This window comes from Triticum aestivum, chromosome 4D (assembly GCF_018294505.1).
Source record: "Triticum aestivum cultivar Chinese Spring chromosome 4D, IWGSC CS RefSeq v2.1, whole genome shotgun sequence".
Taxonomy (NCBI): Eukaryota; Viridiplantae; Streptophyta; class Magnoliopsida; order Poales; family Poaceae; genus Triticum; species Triticum aestivum.
In genome coordinates, this window is record NC_057805.1 from 11,316,248 (window position 1) to 11,335,071 (window position 18,824).

Below are 18,824 nucleotides of genomic sequence, written 5' to 3' on the forward strand. Positions count from 1 at the left end.
CAACAGTATTGTAAGTTAGAGAATGAATTTCCCATGAACGCCAAAGCAGATTTCTGTCAGAAAGCAAGACTGTCGCAGTGCCAGTGATTAAACAGGTTAGGGTGTGTGCAATGCGGCGTGGATCTTTGGGTCTCCAGTGCCAGTGCACCTGGATTGAAAAACAAAAGAGAAGTTGCAAAAAAGTCAAAAATTCTCCAGGCTTTCTGGAAACAAATGATGTAGTGTTATACTGGTGTTAAAAGTTCGGCGAAGAAATGACTTTCATAGTATTTTGGGTGAATAAAAAGCAAACTTCTCTTTTGTTCGGCATTATATAAAAAAGGAAAAGCTTACCTTCAGCTGACCGATCACCTGCGAGCGTCCACCGCCTCCGCGTCCATCAGATTGACTCTTCATCATACGGTCGAGAGCAAGCCCCTCACTGAGCCTTTGTTTCAGAAACAAGAGTTTGCAACTGGCCACACTCATGCGGCTGGGAGGGTGACGACAGCGAAGATTCTAGCCGGATCTCGCCAGATCTGAGGAGGATGGCGCGAGGGGACGTCCGGGAGCGGCGGGGGCCGAGACTCGTGCGGCTAGGAGGGCGACGACGACAAGGTTTCCGGCCGGATCTCACCGGATCCGATGAGGATGGCACGTGGGCAAAGAGGCGGAGATGTCCGCGAGCGGCGGGGGCTCGACTCAATGAGGTCCGACGGGGTTGGAGGCGAGTTTTACAGCGAGGACCGCGACGGAGAGACAGAGGAAGACCAAAAAAACAGACAGAACAAGAGGGATGGCGGCAAGGCATCCTGGTCAGAGGTATGGAGCTTGCCGGCGGTGGCGCAAAGGCGGGCATGGGCGGCGCCGATCCTCCATCGCCACCATCTAGAAGAACCCGCGATGAACACACTTGAGCTTTTTTTTTTGCAACTTCCTCTCTGTTGCAAGATTTTCTGTAACATTAATCATGTTGCAAAACATTTTTTCTGTAACATCATACGAAGGCGACGACCAGAAAAGTTATGCAACATTACCACTGTTGCAAAAGTTTTTCTGCAACAAGACCTTCGTTGCAAAAGTTTCCTGCCACAAGACATGTGTTATAAAGATTTATGCAACGAGACCTCTGTTGCGAAACAATTTTGCAACAACAGGTTTGTTGCGGTGGTGAAAGGCGCCGCTATGCCGCACGATTGCGTCACACCAGACGGCTCGTGAGGCGACGGATCTTTTTAAAAGGTCTGCCGACCGACGCGTAGCACGGCCCTTTTAAAAAGCTAATTATTCACACTTTTTGTACTTGCAAAATCTTTCTTTTTTTGCCCTGAAGTCAACTATGAATTTTGTTTTTCTCCATTGTAGCCCGTAATGGCAGAAAGGTTCAGTTTTATTGCAAGAACCCCAAGGTCCAGTGCTATTAAGTTTTTTTTAGGGAAGCAGCACTGGTTTTTCTCTTTTTTAGAAAAAGCAAGGTTTAGGTTGGTCAGGTGTAATTAGTATCATCTTGATATTGAATATTACCTTTACCAACAATTTAGGTTTTTGAGTTGGGATTAATTTTCAAGTTTAAATCATCACGATTCCTGTGGCAGTTTTCAAGTTATTCATCTCCCAAAAGTGACAGTATGTGGCGACGGCAATGGTCGTTCGGTGGTCCATGGACCTCGATGTAATTTATGTTTAAGGTGTTTTGTATTTTCGGTGAATCTTTATAATAGATCCGATCTTTTCGCAAAAAAAAAAAGTTACAATATGTAGTTTTTTTACGGAAGCAGTACTAGTTACTCCCCTCCGATTCGTATTAATTGTCGCTCGTACTACCATTTCGAAAGAAGTGTTTTTTTTAGCTCATGAAAGCCCGTACCACAATTATTGGGGCCTTTCACCGTCCGAGCCCAGTCTAAAAGCCCGCATCGATTATGTCCGGCCCTTCCAACCATTTGCGCCCACAAGGCCGCAACTGCCAGCAGCAAGACAGGAATCGCAACCGCGAGCCGGTGAGAAATGGAGGGACGCCCCCGCGGCGGCGGCGGCGGCGGCCGGACCGCCATGGACTACTCGCTGGCGGCGCTGAAGCTGTTCGCCTCGCAGCTGGCGGGCTCCACCACGGCCCCCTCCTCCGAGGGCTCCTCCCCCGCGCAGATGCTCTTCGGCATCCGCTTCCAGCGCGCCTGGATCCAGGTCCCGTCTTCTTCCCCGTCCCGTCCCTTCCTTTCCTTTGCTCGGAGCCTTTGCCCTGCCCTGACGGCTCGCTGCGGCAGGCAGGGCGTGGTGGTGCGCGCGGACTACAGCGTCGGCGACGGGAGGCTGTTCGTGGATGACGGCTCCTGCGTCACCGAGCTCATGCTCCGGCCCGAGGATGCCAAGGGCCAGCCCTGGCGCCCAGGTTCTCCCAATCTCTCCCCCACTTTTTCTTGCCTTCTCCGTTTCTCAGATACTCCCTCCGTCCGGAAATACTTGTCGTCAAAATGAATAAAATGGGATGTATCTATATGTATTTTAGTTCTAGATACATCCTTTTTGTTTATTTTGATGACAAGTATTTTCGGACGGAGGTAGTATGATTGATGATGTGTCTGTTGACCAGCTTTGCTTGTGCCGCAACATTGCTCATGTAGTAGTAGTAGTTTTGCTGCTGTTGCTCAGTAACATTAGCTGTATTATTCCCCCTGAAAAAAAGCCGTTTCATGTACGCAAAGACAAGTGCGGGAAATCTAGAGTTTACACTAGAACCCCCTCAAGATGATCAATGCAAGAGTTGAACAATCCCAGCCACCGGCAAAATGCTCTGCAACTGTACTCTTTGCATTAGAGCCTATTTTCCACAAGATGGCCTCATGAATTAAGTCATTATTATCAGACCTGGTAAAACTGCTACAGTAGTACTTAGTAGTACTGCCCCCGTTCCGAGATGTTCTAACTTTTCTCTGAATCGGATGTATATAGACGTGTTTTAGTGTGTTTGTTCACTCGTTTCAGTCTGCATGCAGTCCATATGAGATATCCAAAACCTCTTATAATTTGGAACAGAGGTGATAACTTTTTTTTATTGTTTTTACAATCCTTTTACTCTGTTCGTATTCTGGGGGCCCGACCGCTTCGTTTTTTTTGCAAGCTAATTCATGAACTCTTTACTCTAGCTGATTGATGGCTCTACTTTTATGCTGTAGGGATGTATGTGCTCATTATTGGGGCATATATTGCACCCCAGTCTACGGAAAGTCTGCCGATGGTCAAGGTTACGTCTCCCTGTCTTACTCTCTTTATATGTATTCTTGCTTATTTCCTAAAAAGCACGGACACGGGGACGGAAAGACGGGGATACGCATACGGGGACACGGGATACGGCATTTTTCAAAAACAGCCATTCGGGGATACGGCGGGGTATATAAATATATAGAAAAAAATACTAGCATGTAATAAAGATTTAATGATAATTTTAGATCAGAGATTTTGTACTGGATATATGTTTGTAGAGGAATTACTGGATATATGTTGCCTCATTTCTATTGATAAAAGACTTTGGGGCAGCCCATAGTCATACGAACCCTCCACTCAGGGCGGCGAGCCGGCAACCAGAGAAGCGAGTCCAGGCAGCTGCAGCCTCGAGCCTAGGCTGCAGCGGCGAGGCTGGCTCCTGTGTCCACACCGTATCAGCCGTATCCCGATTTCTTTCCCCTTTTTTTAATTCGGAAAAGATGGGATACTGCAGGATACGTGTATCCCGGCGTATCCGCGCGTGTCCCCGTATCCCCCCGTACTAGGACGGCAATTCGGCAGTTTCTGCCGTATCCATGCTTTGTAGCTTATTTCTATCCACATACTGAGAAGAATTTGAGGTTCTCTGTTGGTGCTTTCTTTATTACTCCCTCCGTCCCGAATTACTCGTCGCAGAAATCCGGGACAGAGAGATTATTTGATGCAAACTTCAGTTTTGGAACCATTTGTTTGCTTGAGCGGGCACCTGGAGTTTTTGGATTCCTTTTTGTTTGACTCCCTAGATTATCATTAGATGACGTGTTCAGTGTCCAGTTAATTGCCACTTTACCATGGCTTACCAATGCAAATCAAAATGACAGTTTCTGTCTGAAGTAGGTGGTTACTGTCTGTATTCTCAATGCTTACCACACGTGAGATTTCATTGGAATATCCTGCATCACGGTGCACGTTGTCGGCTACATCTCTTACTTAAGCATCCCTGGACTTGATCGCTGCAGGTGCACAAGATAGTGGATCTCTCAGCGCAGCCGGACCGTGAAGCGATGTGGTACATGGAAGTCGCCGAGGCGTACAACTTCTTCTACAAGGCTGACGCCTCTGGGGTCGGCTCACCGCCATGAGCACTCCTTGGTCTCTACTGAGTCCTGATGATCAGTTTCGGTGTAGGGCTCTTAACATCACTGCCACTGCTTCCCTCTGTACCCGTGCTTGCGTGGCTGGTGCCCCTGATCTGCTCCTCATGACTGCTGCATTGTCGCAGATTGCTGCTGGTAACTTAAGAGAGTGCCCCTCTGGTGGTGTGACTTGTTTTTGTCAGATGAACTCTGGTGCACATCCAACAGCGAGAAATTTGATTGGAATCTCTCGACCTTTCATGCGTCATAATGTCTCTTGGCTCTTGAGCAGGGTTCTTCGCCTGGGGGTGCGGTCAATTTTGTGAACACGTTATGGTTTGAGCTCACTACACTTACGAGATTCAGTAAAAAAAATCCTAGCATCAGATCCGGCGTCCACGAAGCATTTTGGTTGTCAGAAACAACTGCTTTATTTATATTTAGGAAACTAGCCTATAGAACTGTTTTTTGTTTGTGAAAAAGCCTATAGAACTTTTTTTTTGGCATATAGAACTGTTGCAATATCATTTTGGTTAATACACTAGATTTTGACTAAAGAAAATAACAGAATCTGTAGAAAGAAACAACTTCGGCAAATTATGATTTGTTTCTAGCAAAAATAAATGCAGCATATTTTTGATTCATTTGTGGGACATGCAACTAGTTTTCACCATGCAACACTTTTTTGTGCCACCGAGGCGTTGTTTTGATCGATGAAAACATACTTCCCTCTGTCTCATAGTATAAGAGTATTTTTGACACTAATGTAGGGTAAAAAACGCTCTTATATTATGGGACGGAGGGAGTACATGTTTTGGAGATGGTTAATCTACGGAAGTCTGATGATTTTGCAAGCGCTGATATTGCAACCCCTCTTGAGGAGATTCAAGGAGCTGTGCTGGAATTTCATTAGTTTCCGTATTTCTTTCACTAGGCAGGAGGCAAATATAGCTGCCCACCGCTCGCCGTCGTGGAGCTGATGGACCTCGCTCGCCGTCGGAGAAGAATGATAGTGCGGCGAGGACGTGACGGTGATGGGGCCACCAGCTATCGCCTAGACGTGAACTCCTCGGAGGCCCCGCCGGCCAGAATGTACGGACGACGAAGGAGCAAACACAGACTCGCAATGAAAAATATTGGAGATGTTATCACTGACCGTCCATCGATCTGTGCTCACAAGTCATCGCTGATCCCCTAGTCACTGAGGCTGGTCGTCATATGCAGACACTAGTCTAAGTTATTACCTTTATAATGCAAAGTAACATAATAGTAGTATCTTAGATGGCTTCATTTATTAACTTATAGACTCATCTTGTCACGGGAAGCGCTATGTTATAGTAACATATTATGTTACCATCTCTCATTAACTACTTGCCACATAAGCAAAATTTTCTTAGAGTGCGCTATGTTACTACCTAAGTTACTCCCACTGCCTAACAGGCTAGAAGCATGCCAGTGATAATACTATTTGACCGACCAGTGCTATTTGGTGTTGTAGTAGTATTGAGGAGGGGATGAGTGGGAACGTATCTGGTGCACCAAAGCAATTGGTGCTACCGGTGCACCGGATCCCGTTACACACTAAAAAAATGTTTAAAAAATCTGAAAAAAAAGTTATGTATCGATACAGCATCAATGTATATTGTCACAAAAATTCAAATCAAAATTCGAAACAATGCTCAAGATATAAAAATGACAAATTTGACGTCAATGTGCTAATGGGCCAAAACTGAAGCCCAACTTGTGTTATGTACTATTCAGTGTCAAATTTGTTATTTTTGTATCTTGAGCAGTGTTTTGAATGTTGATTTAAATTTTTGTGACAACATATATTCATGTTGTCTTAACGCACTATTTTTTCTGGAATTTTTGAACATTTTTTAATGTGCAACGGACGACCGATGCACCAGATACATCCCCGAGGATGAGTAGAGGTGCATAGATCTTTCATTACGATAGTTTGATGCATCTAGTGCATTTTGAAGTAGTATGCTACGATTTTGCAGGACCCAAGCTTGCCTAGAGAGAAAAAAAAGAGAGAGAAGGGGAGGAGATTCAAACAGATATTGGCCTCCTATGCCTGTCAACACCAACAAAACAGGTTTTTGTCCTGCTTTATAGAGAAAACACAAAACAAAGTACACGCCCGATGATATAAGGTACTAGTGAAGAAGCCATCTTACAAAGTGGATCTCGGGATAACTGAATAACAAATATCGTACCGAAAATGCAAAGGCAAAAAACAAAACGGCTACGTTGCCAAGAGATATCACAAGAAGGTACGGAAACATCATCAAGACCTGCCCTAGGACACCTAGGCTTGAGACAACGCCCTTACAAGGGAAGAATGACGCCATTGTCGAGTCCAAGACGGACAAGGGTTTTCAACTACCCTGGCACGGGAAGGAGAACATTGTCTAACTTAACTATGCCGTGGAAAAGAGAAACAAATACACATGCCCGGCAACCAAGACATTAGTGCATTGAGGAGGGGCTAAATCAAACAATGGTCTCGGCCATGGTGGGAAATGGCATTGGATAATCCGAAATGCCCGATATTCGGATTCAAGAAAACGCCTATATCAGATGAGCTAAAAAGAACCACCATTTTTAAAATCACCTGGATAAGATCCAAAATGCCCTGGTTGAACGTCCCGAACACAAACGAAGCGCGCGCACATCAACAGTCTTCTTCGCGGGCGCGTATACGGCCGATGGATTTCTCCAGCGCATTTCCATCTCCCGCGCTCGCTGTCGCCGGAGAAGGAGGAGGATAGGTCGGCGACGACGTGACGGCGAAGGGACCACCAGCTGTCGACAAGCCGTGAGCTCACCAACTCACCCCGCCGACCAGTTGGTACGTACGGACGTCGAAGGAGCAATCACCAGCCCCCGACCCGCCAGCGCCGTCGGATCAGCATCGGACGGCCCGGACCCCCCCTCCGCGGAAGGCCGGACAGCCACCAGCCCAACCACTGGATAGCATTTCCCTCTTCCCGCCTCCCCCTCCCCCCTCCGCCCTCCACCTCGCCATTGCCGTCGCCCTCCGAGCCACCCCAAAAAAACACAGGGTGCGTGCGCTTCATGCCCCCGCGGAGCGCGCGCCCATGGCGTCCGTGCCCGCCTCCTGCCCGCGCCCGCCGCAGGCCGTCGTCCGCCACCTCCTCCCGCTGCCGCTGCAGCTCCAGCTCGTCTGCCGCCTGCGGAGGCTGCCGCTCCCGCAGCTAGGCCTCTCCGCAGCCGCGCGGAGGCTGCCGATCCCGCGGGCCGCGGAGGGGGGCGACGGCCGGGCCGCGGCCAAGGAGGAGGAGGAGGTGGAGGAGGATGAGCGAGGGAGGGAGGCGGGCGAGGAGAGGGGCGAGGACGACGGGGCTCGGGAGGCGGAGGGCGCTGGGGCGGCGAGGGGCTCCGGGCGGTTCGCCGCCGACTACATCTCGCTTGGCATCAGGGAGCCCGTCTACGAGGTAGGTCCCCGGCCAACTCCGGCGGTCCGGCCAGAAATTGAATTGTTGCAATCACATTGCCATTGCCACATGAAAATCATCATCATCCACCAGGAATGCCCACCTCTGCTCTGACACATAACCTCCATTTCCTCCTCTTGCAAAATTGTTCTGAAAGCGTTTCAGACTGCCACAGAATCGGGGCAATCAAAATTGGCCATTCTGAATTTCTGACCACAATTTTTTTTTCTTGAGCACGCATCAAAAGCGTGTCGTTGCGTGTATGTGACCAAAAAATATGAAGGAGCAGTGTGTCATTTTGTTCTCCTATAGTTCAAATCAAGAGTTGGTATGCTAGTTCGATGACATGTTTTCGACAAGGGTGGGTGGGCTTGGGATGGGGTATGCACATTACAAGGTTTGGAGCTTGCCATGATGCAAGATGCAAACTAACCCCCACCTCACCATCGAACTTTACTCAGGTGGTAGAAGTGAAAGCTAATGGAAGCGTGTCTACCGAAAAAATAAGCCGCCGGCAGCTACTGAAATCAAGTGGTATGTAAAATCAATGTGTTTCCAGTGCTCTGTACTACTAGTACAAATTAACTTTATTATGTTCACCAATCATACTTGCTCGAACTCTTCATATGATTGCATAAACTCCATATACCGCCACCACACGTTACTTTGATTTTGACTGGTTATAATTGTAAATTATTCTTGATACGGACACTTAACATTCTTCTTTGTTGTTTTCAAGTGCTTGCACGCGATCTCATTTTACTCTTGTGCTGCCAGGCCTCCGTCTGCGAGATACAAGAAGCGTTGACCCATCACTATGGCTAATGAATTCAATGCCTTCCCTGCTGGTAACAGGAAACCTCCCAATACTTAACCATATAGGTTTCCCTCTGTTTGTCGTATTCTTGTCCTCTGCATCTTTCCAGTTGTAAAAACTAAAAACAATAGATGCTGGGCAGCAGTCCTACACTCCTACTCCTAGGACAACATAATTGTTTCCTTTTTGCCAAAAGTCAAAACCACCTGGTGTCTTTATAGTAGATCATGGGTTCATGGATTTCACAAATACTTGCACTTTAACAGATTGGAAAATAAAGAAAATAAAGTTAAGCTCACTGCAATTTCTGTCAGACTCATAAGTTCAGCTGAAATTGTGCTTAGCTATGTGTTTTAGGAACCTTCACTATGACTGATTAAATGCTAATAGGCACTACTTGATTGCTTTGTATAAAAGATGGCTATATGACGGTTTATATGTAGCATGTAAACTCTTATTTTACCATTTATTGTAGGTACGTGAACAGGCCATATTACTCAACCTTGGTTCCTTGCGAGCAATTGCTATGCATGAACGTGTCCTTATATTCAATTATAACAGGTCAGTTTGTATGTTTGTTCAGAAAAAACCTACTGGCATTGGTGAACTTGTCATCGTTTGTGCTACAAACTTATCAGTTATTTTCTCTAACATGAGTAGCCCAGGAGGAAAGGTCTTTTTAGAGCTATTACGACCTCGGTTAAATCCAAGGAACATCAATGGTGGGCCTGCAATGCCTTTTCAACTTGAGGTAATAAATATATATATAGATACTATATTCATCTGCATTTGCAGTCTAAATGGTGTTAATATGACAACATGTTGTCTTGGCTATATGTTTTCTTCACCGCCTATATCCTTAGAAAATAGAAACTTGGGAAGTTTTCTGTCTCTTGAGGTTTACGGATTTGAACTCACCCAGTATTTGAGAGCCTCGGCATTCGTAAAAGAGCTGCTTATTTCTGTTCATATCTATATCATATTTTTCCCAATGAATCATGTTGAACAGTTAACTATTTTTAATTTAAAAGTAACATAGCATCGTTACAAGTTGATTGTTCATCCTGAGTTCCCTTATCCAGTAAGCCGAATCTCGAAGAATAACTACGGATATCATCCATGGTTTCCTAAAATCTTTATGGTTGTAGTGTACCCGTTTACTCTTCTTACATTCAGTTCAGTTAGTGGTAATAAGACATGATCTATTGTGGCCTTTCCATTTGAATTTGACAATATTTCATGCCATGCTTGCATTTTTCACAGAATTTGAGAGTACCGGTCTGTCAGACATTGGAGCGAGATGATATAATCTTTCATTGTGTTTTCATTATGTTCAGGTTGTTGAAGCTGCACTGCTTTCTAGAATACAAAGGCTGGAACGAAGATTAATGCATGTTGAACCTCGTGTGAGTACCTGAAAAGTCATGTCTCCTTAAGGTGTCTTATGGTCTTCACATCAGTTGATATGCTTGTACAGAACCATATATGATGTTGTTCGCTTTCTTGGTGCATATTCATTTTAAGGGTAATCTGTAATCTGTTCCTCAATAGATAACTCCGGTCACTTCTGGACTGTTGTTCCCTTTCCCTATTTCCTAGTTTAGCTTACACAATTTCATGCCGTGCCTTAACACCTGAGAGCCTTTTGGTCTCTTACAAGTGTCCAACTCCGGTGCAAATCCCCCTCCCTGTAATACCTCTGCCAACTGAACTCGCCGGATGACTGCTACTTGCTAGCAATCAGTTTCAGCCGTCTAGTTGCCTGACCATAGTACTAAGTATTCTTTTGTAAATTGCCAGCAAGCTGAGATAGGACAAGTGCTATGTTGCTCACTGGGGCCCTTTTTGAACTTAATACCGTATCTGTGGTCAGGTCGCTGACTCTGCATCTTATTTTACACCCAAACAGTAGGGAAGAGCCTTGCCATGCTGGCTCTGCAGTTTCATTGTGATGAATTGGCGATCTTGTTATGGTGGAATGGAAAGTAGTGAAACACCTTAGGATAAGTTTTCCTTTTATTCCCTATGGACCGAAGCAAAGCCACTACTCCTCACGTTGTGATGGTTTAATATGACGCAAATTGATCAGAGATCGTCAATCAAGCAGCTGCATTTATGACAAATGCATCCTATTGTAATACCTAAAAAAGATAGTTAACATTGTTCTGGGTATCTGGGCTTTCATCTCAGGTGGCTGCGTTGCTTGAAGTTCTACCAAATCGGTTGACAGGTGATGTTTTGGAGCAGCTTCGTCTAAGCAAACAATCATTGGTATTACAGCTGCCCTGAGAATCACCTCCTAGATTCATTTGTTAAATTGATTTAATTTTTCTTCTATATTCATCTGTCAAGGTCGAGCTGGGTTCACGGGCAGGTGATCTTAAACAAATGCTCATCGATCTCCTTGAAGATCCCCATGAAATTCGTCGAATATGCATTATGGGGAGAAATTGTACACTAGATAAAGTGAGTGATGATATGGAATGTTCTGTTCCATTAGAAAAGCAAGTTGCCGAAGGTACAGCTGAAATTTATCATTACAACTTTGCATCTTCTGCTCCTTCATTATGTTACTCTACCATCTAATTACTTGGACAATATCGTATGAAAATCAATAGATTAATTTTTTGGATTACGGAGGTAGTTTTAGCTGGCAAAGTACAAATGCATTTGTGATATTTTTATGAAGAAATGAAACAAATGAAAAGGAAGAGGCCCACTGATGAAGATGAAATGAAAGCAACTGAAAGTATTTTCGTTATGTTTATGTGGAGCAGCTTGGAGTTTTGAGAAGGAAAAAAAATTGAAATTGGGCTCAGAGTATTTTATTTTATACTCCCTCCGTTTCTAAGTATAAGTCTTTTTAGAGATTTCAATACAAACTACATACGGATGCATATAGACATATTTTAGAGTGTAGATTCACTCATTTTGCTCCGTATGTAGTCCCTTATTGGAATCTCTAAAAAGACTTATACTCCCTCCTTTCGGAAATACTTGTCGGAGAAATGAATGTACCTAGATGTATTTTAGTTCTAGATACATCCATTTTGGCGACAAGTATTTCCGAACGGAGGGAGTATTTAGGAACGGAGGGAGTAGTAGTCACCTGATTGGTGTTCACTTGAATTTATTGGCAACTTTTGATCTCAACAGAGGAAGAGGAAGAAATTGAGATGCTATTGGAAAATTACCTTCAAAGGTGAGCTCTGCAACAAATTATTGTGTTTCATGTTGCTTCCTTGTGGTTTGCATTTTCACTAAGTTGTGCATTTTTACTGTCAGATGTGAATCATGCCATGGTCAAGCAGAGAGGCTTCTTGATTCTGCAAGAGAAATGGAAGATTCGATTGCAGTGAACTTAAGGTTTGTGCATTTTGATTAAGTTTGTTTTGGGTTCTACGCATAAGCGAGAATGTTGTGCCTTGAAGAACTGGGTTGAGGTCAATATAAAATGACGTAACTAGTATAAGGTGGTGGCTCCTACGTCTCTGACAACAGATGTATCAAACGATTCTGAGGATTACAGGATCTCGTATTTTGGTGCCGTTAAATATAACTAGCCAACTTGCTCATATACCATGACATGACGTTTTCCCTTGCCACAGTTCCCGGCGACTGGAAGTGAGCAGAGTGGAGTTGCTTCTTCAGGTCGGAACATTTTGCGTCGCTGTAGGAGCATTAATCGCAGGTATAAAAATCTTGAGCATCTCACAACTTTGTGTACTTTCTTATTTCCCAGAAGGTGGTTATTTTCCAACACGGCACGCCTAAACAACGTTGTTTGTACCTGGCTAAATCACCGTGTTTCTTCGTGTAGGGATATTCGGCATGAACCTTAAATCATACCTGGAGAACAACACGGTATAGCATCGCACTCCTAAGATTTTATTCCGCCTTCAGCGACAGACACCTGCATGCCGGCACTAGCCGATGTAGCGTATGCCGGTCTCCTCGTTTGACAGTTGGTTTGTTTTGGAGCAGTGGGCATTTTGGGCGACGACTGGCGGAATAGCAGTCGGAGCAGTAGCCGGGTTTTTCATCATGTACAAGTACCTAAAGGATAGGAAGATATTGTAAAAGACCACGCACCATATGTGGAATCGCCTAGAAATCTAGAACTGTAAATAAAGCGGTTTTGATCTCTTCTGGAGGCACTTATGGATTCATGGCATGACATTGTTTTGGTGTGCTGGTGGATGCTTACATACCAACTTGGGAGAAAGTGTTTTCCTGATACTCATATACACGCCATACCGAGGAGCAAGTATTTTTCTGCCACTTTGCTGGGAATGTTACCCCCTTATTGAGCTGAGAAGTGAAAATCTGAAACTTTTATTGCGAAACGACTCCTTTTATTGATGTTACTGATGATATTGGAAATTCATGTAACAATGTCCAGAATCCATTTTTGCTCCGCCTTGACGATATTTTTCTTGTTCCTCTTACTGTGCTCGTGGCTGCTGTTTTCGCTGTTTGTGTTTTCGGTATCTATTTTCCGTATCATCCACAATCCGCGAGAACGGATTATTAATGCAAAGTACTTCTGTTGTATTGGCTGCTGAGACAAGTCTTTAAACCGATAGTTAATTATGTTGATGCATAGTGGTTTGTATGGCATAAAATCACAACATAAGTAGATATCTTTTGAAAGAGTTCCTGCAAAAAGAAAAATTCTTAGAAAGCGAGTTTATTCAAGGCAAAAACCGGAGTCGAACGGTTAAATAAACCGGTCATATGAATGATGTAAAATTGAGTAAACAAAGTTATCAATTTTTTTTTAGAGATGTAACGTGAACTCTGGGCAAGTAGGGGGTAAAATGCAACTTTCCCTCTGAATGACGTATTCTCTCGCTGCTGCACGGTCGCCATGGGCAGCCGTCGGATCGAGCATCGACGTCCCAGGATTTTTCCCGCAACCGTCACGAACGGGGGCCCTTGAAGCGCGCAGCTGCACTGCTTCTCCGCGCGACACGTATCCACCCACCTCCCCATCTCCAACCGCCGATGTCGTCGTCGTCCCCGCGGCCGGCGACGCAGCGCCGGCGCCTCCACCCGGCCGCCTACCTCTCCGCGGCGGCCACCCTCCTGGCGCTCGTCGCCGCGGCCTTCTCCCGCGCCCTCGGCCCCCGCTTCCCCAACCCGCCCGACGCCCGCCGCTGCCGCCCCGACCCCGAGGGCTCCTGGTCCGCCGGCGTCTTCCTCGGCGACTCCCCGTTCGCCCTCAAGCCCATCGAACACGTACCTCAACGGCCTCAATTCCACCCCTAGGCGCGTCGTCGTCGTCGCTCGTGGCGTTAATTCTGGCTTTCCGTGTGGTTCGCGTGCGTGCAGTGGGGAATCTCGGCGGACGCGGGCGCGGCGTGGTCGGTCGCGAACCCGGCGGTGACGTGCGCGGACGTGGCGCAGTCTGGATCCCCCAGCAGCTTCGTCGCCAGCCCCTTCCTCTTCCTCCAGGTTCGAACTACCAAACATTTGGACACCGAGAGGTGAAAGCAGCAGCAGTTGTTGTGAATTGTGATTCGTACCCTGCCGGCATCTCTCATGTGAATTTTGATAATTGCCATGATCGATTCTTGTTCCTGTCCTGATGGATGTGAAGCTACATTCTCCTCAGGGCGATGGCATCTACATGTTCTTCGAGACGAAGAACCCCGCTACATCGCAGGGCGACATTGCCGCTGCCGTGAGCAAGGACGCCGGCGCGACATGGCAGCAGCTGGGCGTGGTGCTAGATGAGGAGTGGCATCTCTCGTACCCATACGTGTTCAGCTACAATAGCAAGGCAAATATCCCACTCACAGCTGCTTATTTGTAACCAACAAGTTCGTGTTCCAATCATTCTCACACGCACTTCTTTGCTTGCCCCCACTCCACAGGTCTACATGATGCCTGAAAGTAGTAAGAATGGAGATCTCCGGTTGTATCGTGCATTGGATTTCCCCCTTAAGTGGACACTGGAGAAGGTCCTTCTGGAGAAGCCACTTGTGGATTCAGTCATCATAAATTTCAGGGGTTCCTATTGGCTCATTGGGTCAGATTTAAGTTCTTATGGTGCGAAACAGAATGGAGAGCTCAGTATCTGGTATAGCAGCTCTCCTCTTGCCCCTTGGAATCCACACAGGCATAATACAATCGGTAGCATGGATAACGGGTCGAGTTTTAGAAATGGAGGCAGGCCCTTCGTTTATGACGGCGATCTCTATCGTATAGGCAAACAGAGTGGTGGTGTGTCTGGCCATAGTATTAAAGTGTTCAGAGTAGAAATCCTAACAGCAAATGAATACAAGGAAATTGAGGTCCCATTTGTCTTTGACAAGCCCCGCAAGGGTCGAAATGCATGGAACGGTGCACGATCCCATCACCTTGATGTTCAATGGCTTCCATCAAGTCAACTCTGGATTGGTGTAATGGATGGTGATAGAGTGTCTTCAAATGATTCAGTTCACCGCCTGACCATAGGGTACATGTTTTATGGAGTCACTCTGTTACTAGTTCTTCTGCTTGGTGGGCTTATTGGTGCAATTAGATGCACAATACCACTCAGATGGTGTGTTCCACATACTGAGAAACGGGATGACTTCTTCCATTCAAAGCAGCAGTTCTTTCTGAAGTATAAGCTAAGTTCGCTGTTTTCCAGTTTGAACAAGTTGGGTTCTCTTCTTGGTGGGAGAATCAACTACAGAACTTGGAAGGGACGAGTTTATGTTGTGCTAGTAATACTAGTCTTAATTTTTCTAACTTGTCTTGGAACTCACTGCATATATGGTGGCAATGGTGCTGAAGAGCCATATCCAATCAAGGGTAGGTACTCGCAGTTCACGCTGTTAACTATGACATACGATGCCCGGCTTTGGAATCTGAAGATGTTTGTGGAGCATTACTCCAAATGTGCATCAGTGAGGGAGATTGTGGTTATCTGGAATAAAGGCCGCCCCCCAGTGCAAAATGAATTGAAGTCAGCTGTTCCTGTCAGGGTCAGAGTTGAAGATAAGAACACTCTGAACAATAGATTCAACATGGATGAAAAAATTAAGACAAGAGCTGTTATGGAGCTCGATGATGATATCATGATGGCATGTGACGACTTAGAGCGTGGGTTCAAGGTATGGAGGGAGCACCCTGATAGGATTGTTGGGTACTACCCACGCCTTGCTGAAGGTACTCCACTGGAATACCGCAATGAGAGGTATGCTCGGCAACAAGGAGGTTATAACATGGTACTGACTGGAGCAGCATTCATGGATCATGGCTTGGCCTTTGAGAGGTATTGGAGCAAGAAGGCTGAGGTAGGAAGGAAGATGGTAGACAGTTTCTTCAATTGTGAGGATGTGCTTCTAAATTTCCTGTTTGCAAATGCAAGCTCAATGAGCACGGTGGAGTATGTAAAGCCAGCTTGGGCAATTGATATGTCTAAGTTTTCAGGAGTAGCCATTAGTCGAAACACACAAGCACATTATCATGTTAGGAGCAAATGCCTTGCTAAATTTTCAGAAGTCTATGGGAACTTAACTGCTAAAAGGTTCTTTAGCAGTCGAGGTGATGGCTGGGATGTATAGTAACACAGATAACTGGATATTTTGTCTTGAGACTAGCATTGTCTGATTAGCTAAATTTTCAAGTTGGTAAAGCAGAGAGCTTAGTAGTTCAGGATGATTAGTGCAACACTGAAGTGACCGTTTGTGTACAGTTAAGTATATTATCCCCTTTCTATACGTCTCCATAGATAACATTTTTTATTGCATCTATGGTGGCATCTGTATAGATAACTCGATACACTTTTTACCTTTTCAATTGTTAATCAGAACTGCATCGGGTTTGCAAACTGTAATTTGTCCCTGTCAGTGTGCATGCAACTGCTACCATGGTCCAGAACGAATGGTTTGTTTTTTCATTTCAGATTAACAGAGGTTATTTGAAATGTTTTATTTGTCATTTGCAGTCGCAAGTTGTATTGCATGAAGAATACTATTGAGAAAAAAAGGGTATTTCTGTGTCGAAATATCACACTCCATTCAGATTGGTATATATGTACTTCACATTTTCATGGCGTGAACCATGATCAATAACAATTGTGAAGCAGAATCAGCTTCTTTTCCTACTACTTTTCCTTGGTAAATGAACCAAGAAGACTAAATCTACATTTATCAACTTCATCCAGAGGCCTCTTCGTCAAATTATGTATGCCACAGGTTTGATAATAATCAAACCATCAAGAATCAGGAAATGCCAACGCTTGAATCAAAACTTGCAGTTCTTCTTCAGGTAAACCACCACTTCTTGCTGCAACAAGTGCAGTAAAAGGGTCAATGTTTGATTCTCAATCTAAGAATTCTGCTGTAGTTTCAGGACAGATGAGATGTACAGTTATTAACTTACAATCAAGCAAAGGATGGCGCAGCCGGCAGCCCCAGGGAAGAGCGCGTACCAAAGTTGTAAATGGTGAAACTTCGGACCATCAATAAACAGGAGAGGCAAGCTCGCAGCTGCGGTTATCATAAAAAGAGGTGAGCTTAAAACATTTCTTTGCTGCATTTCGTAGCTGAAAAAATGAAGCCACGTATAAATAAGAGTTCAGTACGACAAATTCAGTATTTCTGTTGAGGGTTTACCTGGAGGGTGCGAAGAGCCTGTGATGGTCATGAATGCTATGGATGCAGAAAGAGCTGCGCCCCTTGCTAGCCATCCGGGCCCGAACAAGGAAAGGGCTAGCACACCGATGGCCGCACAACCGATCTGAGCGACGAACATGTTATATTTCTGCAAGAATTTCCACCTGAGAGTGTTAGTATTGGTTATCCAGATCTCTCTTTTCACTGTAAGGCACATGAAAAAACTAGTATAACATAGCCTTTTACTACACTGAAAATTTCAGGAATCATCACAATTCATGGTCTGTTGATGACTTAAAGACATCAATTAAAGTGGGCCGAGACTTCTCCTCGGTTCAAACTTCAAAGTGTTCTACATATGCTTGGCACCAACTATGCCAACTGCTTATCAGCTTGTGGATGGAAATTCTGTAGTTACGGGTATATACTATTCTACCAACTATATATGGGAGAAGGATACTATGTGGTTAGAAACGGTTAGATGCATTATGCACATAGATTTTCTTTGAAGCTAATCAGGGTACTAGGTCATTGTAAATCTGCCCTAGGTTAGGTTGTTCGTAGCTGTGTGTGATATATATATAAATAAAAAATTGGTGTTGACTAGTAAGGGAGGAACCTTGGCAGGTGGTGAGTCTGGAGCTGTGAAGAGCACGGCGCAGACGGCCCCAAGTGGTGCAATTGTCAATGACACTCCCTTGAAGGCCATCATTTGGTCTATTCTTCCCAGCACTGCCATTGCCAAGAATGCGCCTGCATCATCATGATTTTAACATGAGGAAAACATGTCAAACTGGAGGCCATATTTCCTGATGAAAAATTATTTGGTAGTACTCATGAAACTCCATGGCTTTGAAAATAAAGATGTTTTAAAAAGAGCTCAAACGGTTTGCAAATCGTGTGGCAGGTGCCGTTGCACAGAGGAAATCCATCCATCCAGCTACACCTATCTGACGCTAGCGGGAAGGGGAGGGCATGAAGATCCGGAAAGACCGGCCAGGGGCAAAGAAGATGGAGGCTTAGGAACTCGGGCGGACTCACCGGCGGAGGGCCAGAGGACGTCGCTGGCGCTGACGCCGCGGGGCGACGCCGGCGTGACATTGGCCGCTGACGCCGCCGCCGTCGCGACGACGTGGAGGTCTCGCCTCCTCGTCCTCATGGCGTCGCCGGTGGTGGTCTTGCGCGAGAGGAGATGCGCCTGCCCGCCGCCGCCGCCATTGGCGTGCAGGAGGAAGACAGGTGAAGAGGAGGGCGCGTGGGACGCCGCTGCCAGACACCGTGACCCTGCTCCTGCCAAGATACTGCTGCAGCCAATGCCGGGCAGCTTCAGCAGTGCCATGGTTTTGTCCCTCTCTCCCTCTACTCTTCTTCCTGGTTGGTTCCCCTCTCTCTCTCTCTCTCTCTCTCTCTCTCTCTCTCTCTCCCCGATCGAGAAGGACAAGGTATTTAAACGAGTAAGATAAGGTGCGAGAGGAGGAGGATGGGGTCGATGGATGGCCTCTTGGGTGCGCGAGGAGAGGGGTAGCGAGCGAGAGACTAGTGAGGAGGGAGAGAGGGGGGGTCTCGACTCTCGACCGGCTTAGCTCTTCGGCGGCGTGGAGAGTCAGTCTCAGTC

At 45.8% G+C, this 18,824-nt stretch overlaps 4 protein-coding genes across 7 annotated transcripts; 3 read left to right on the forward strand and 1 right to left on the reverse strand.

Moving 5' to 3' along the window:
* The first annotated feature begins 1,930 nt into the window (after nt 1-1,930).
* LOC123095705 (uncharacterized) lies at nt 1,931-4,960 on the forward strand. The gene is made up of 4 exons (XM_044517255.1): nt 1,931-2,163; nt 2,248-2,368; nt 3,153-3,220; nt 4,200-4,960. Exons 1-4 carry the CDS (start codon nt 1,987-1,989, stop codon nt 4,320-4,322), a joined length of 489 nt encoding a protein of 162 aa, XP_044373190.1. The 5' UTR covers nt 1,931-1,986; the 3' UTR covers nt 4,323-4,960.
* A 2,359-nt stretch (nt 4,961-7,319) lies between these two features.
* On the forward strand, nt 7,320-12,984 carry LOC123095706 (magnesium transporter MRS2-A, chloroplastic). The gene is made up of 13 exons (XM_044517256.1): nt 7,320-7,780; nt 8,242-8,314; nt 8,558-8,628; nt 9,073-9,158; nt 9,258-9,348; nt 9,935-10,003; nt 10,788-10,868; nt 10,950-11,115; nt 11,754-11,799; nt 11,883-11,963; nt 12,206-12,288; nt 12,418-12,461; nt 12,582-12,984. Exons 1-13 carry the CDS (start codon nt 7,424-7,426, stop codon nt 12,675-12,677), a joined length of 1,344 nt encoding a protein of 447 aa, XP_044373191.1. The 5' UTR covers nt 7,320-7,423; the 3' UTR covers nt 12,678-12,984.
* Nucleotides 12,985-13,571: 587 nt separating this feature from the next.
* LOC123095707 (glucosamine inositolphosphorylceramide transferase 1) lies at nt 13,572-17,071 on the forward strand. Of its 4 annotated transcripts, XM_044517259.1 has the most exons (7): nt 13,572-13,838; nt 13,932-14,054; nt 14,215-14,382; nt 14,477-16,286; nt 16,540-16,620; nt 16,759-16,862; nt 16,941-17,069. In XM_044517259.1, exons 1-4 carry the CDS (start codon nt 13,605-13,607, stop codon nt 16,154-16,156), a joined length of 2,205 nt encoding a protein of 734 aa, XP_044373194.1. In that variant the 5' UTR covers nt 13,572-13,604; the 3' UTR covers nt 16,157-16,286; nt 16,540-16,620; nt 16,759-16,862; nt 16,941-17,069. The 4 variants fall into 4 exon arrangements, with proteins under 4 accessions (XP_044373194.1, XP_044373193.1, XP_044373195.1 ...); XM_044517258.1 differs by lacking the exon at nt 16,540-16,620 and having other exon boundaries at nt 16,941-17,071; XM_044517260.1 differs by lacking the exon at nt 16,540-16,620 and having other exon boundaries at nt 16,947-17,067.
* On the reverse strand, nt 16,569-18,576 carry LOC123095709 (uncharacterized). Its single transcript, XM_044517261.1, has 5 exons — nt 18,251-18,576; nt 17,829-17,962; nt 17,210-17,357; nt 16,977-17,083; nt 16,569-16,880 (listed from the first exon to the last, which is right to left on the reverse strand). Exons 1-5 carry the CDS (start codon nt 18,546-18,548, stop codon nt 16,839-16,841), a joined length of 729 nt encoding a protein of 242 aa, XP_044373196.1. The 5' UTR covers nt 18,549-18,576; the 3' UTR covers nt 16,569-16,838.
* Between the last annotated feature and the right edge of the window lie 248 nt (nt 18,577-18,824).

Coding starts and splice junctions, on each gene's coding strand:
- LOC123095705 (XM_044517255.1), top strand. CDS start 1,987: ATGGAGGGACGCCCCCGCGGCGGCGGCGGCGGCGGCCGGACCGCCATG. Junction 2,164..2,247: donor TCCAGCGCGCCTGGATCCAG/GTCCCGTCTTCT, acceptor TGCGGCAGGCAG/GGCGTGGTGGTGCGCGCGGA. Junction 2,369..3,152: donor GGGCCAGCCCTGGCGCCCAG/GTTCTCCCAATC, acceptor TTTATGCTGTAG/GGATGTATGTGCTCATTATT.
- LOC123095706 (XM_044517256.1), top strand. CDS start 7,424: ATGGCGTCCGTGCCCGCCTCCTGCCCGCGCCCGCCGCAGGCCGTCGTC. Junction 8,315..8,557: donor GCAGCTACTGAAATCAAGTG/GTATGTAAAATC, acceptor TTGTGCTGCCAG/GCCTCCGTCTGCGAGATACA. Junction 11,800..11,882: donor TTGGAAAATTACCTTCAAAG/GTGAGCTCTGCA, acceptor TTTTACTGTCAG/ATGTGAATCATGCCATGGTC.
- LOC123095707 (XM_044517258.1), top strand. CDS start 13,605: ATGTCGTCGTCGTCCCCGCGGCCGGCGACGCAGCGCCGGCGCCTCCAC. Junction 14,055..14,214: donor GCCCCTTCCTCTTCCTCCAG/GTTCGAACTACC, acceptor CATTCTCCTCAG/GGCGATGGCATCTACATGTT. Junction 14,383..14,476: donor TGTTCAGCTACAATAGCAAG/GCAAATATCCCA, acceptor CCCACTCCACAG/GTCTACATGATGCCTGAAAG.
- LOC123095709 (XM_044517261.1), bottom strand. CDS start 18,548: ATGGCACTGCTGAAGCTGCCCGGCATTGGCTGCAGCAGTATCTTGGCA. Junction 17,963..18,250: donor CGTCCTCTGGCCCTCCGCCG/GTGAGTCCGCCC, acceptor ATGATGATGCAG/GCGCATTCTTGGCAATGGCA. Junction 17,358..17,828: donor CAGACTCACCACCTGCCAAG/GTTCCTCCCTTA, acceptor AAATTCTTGCAG/AAATATAACATGTTCGTCGC.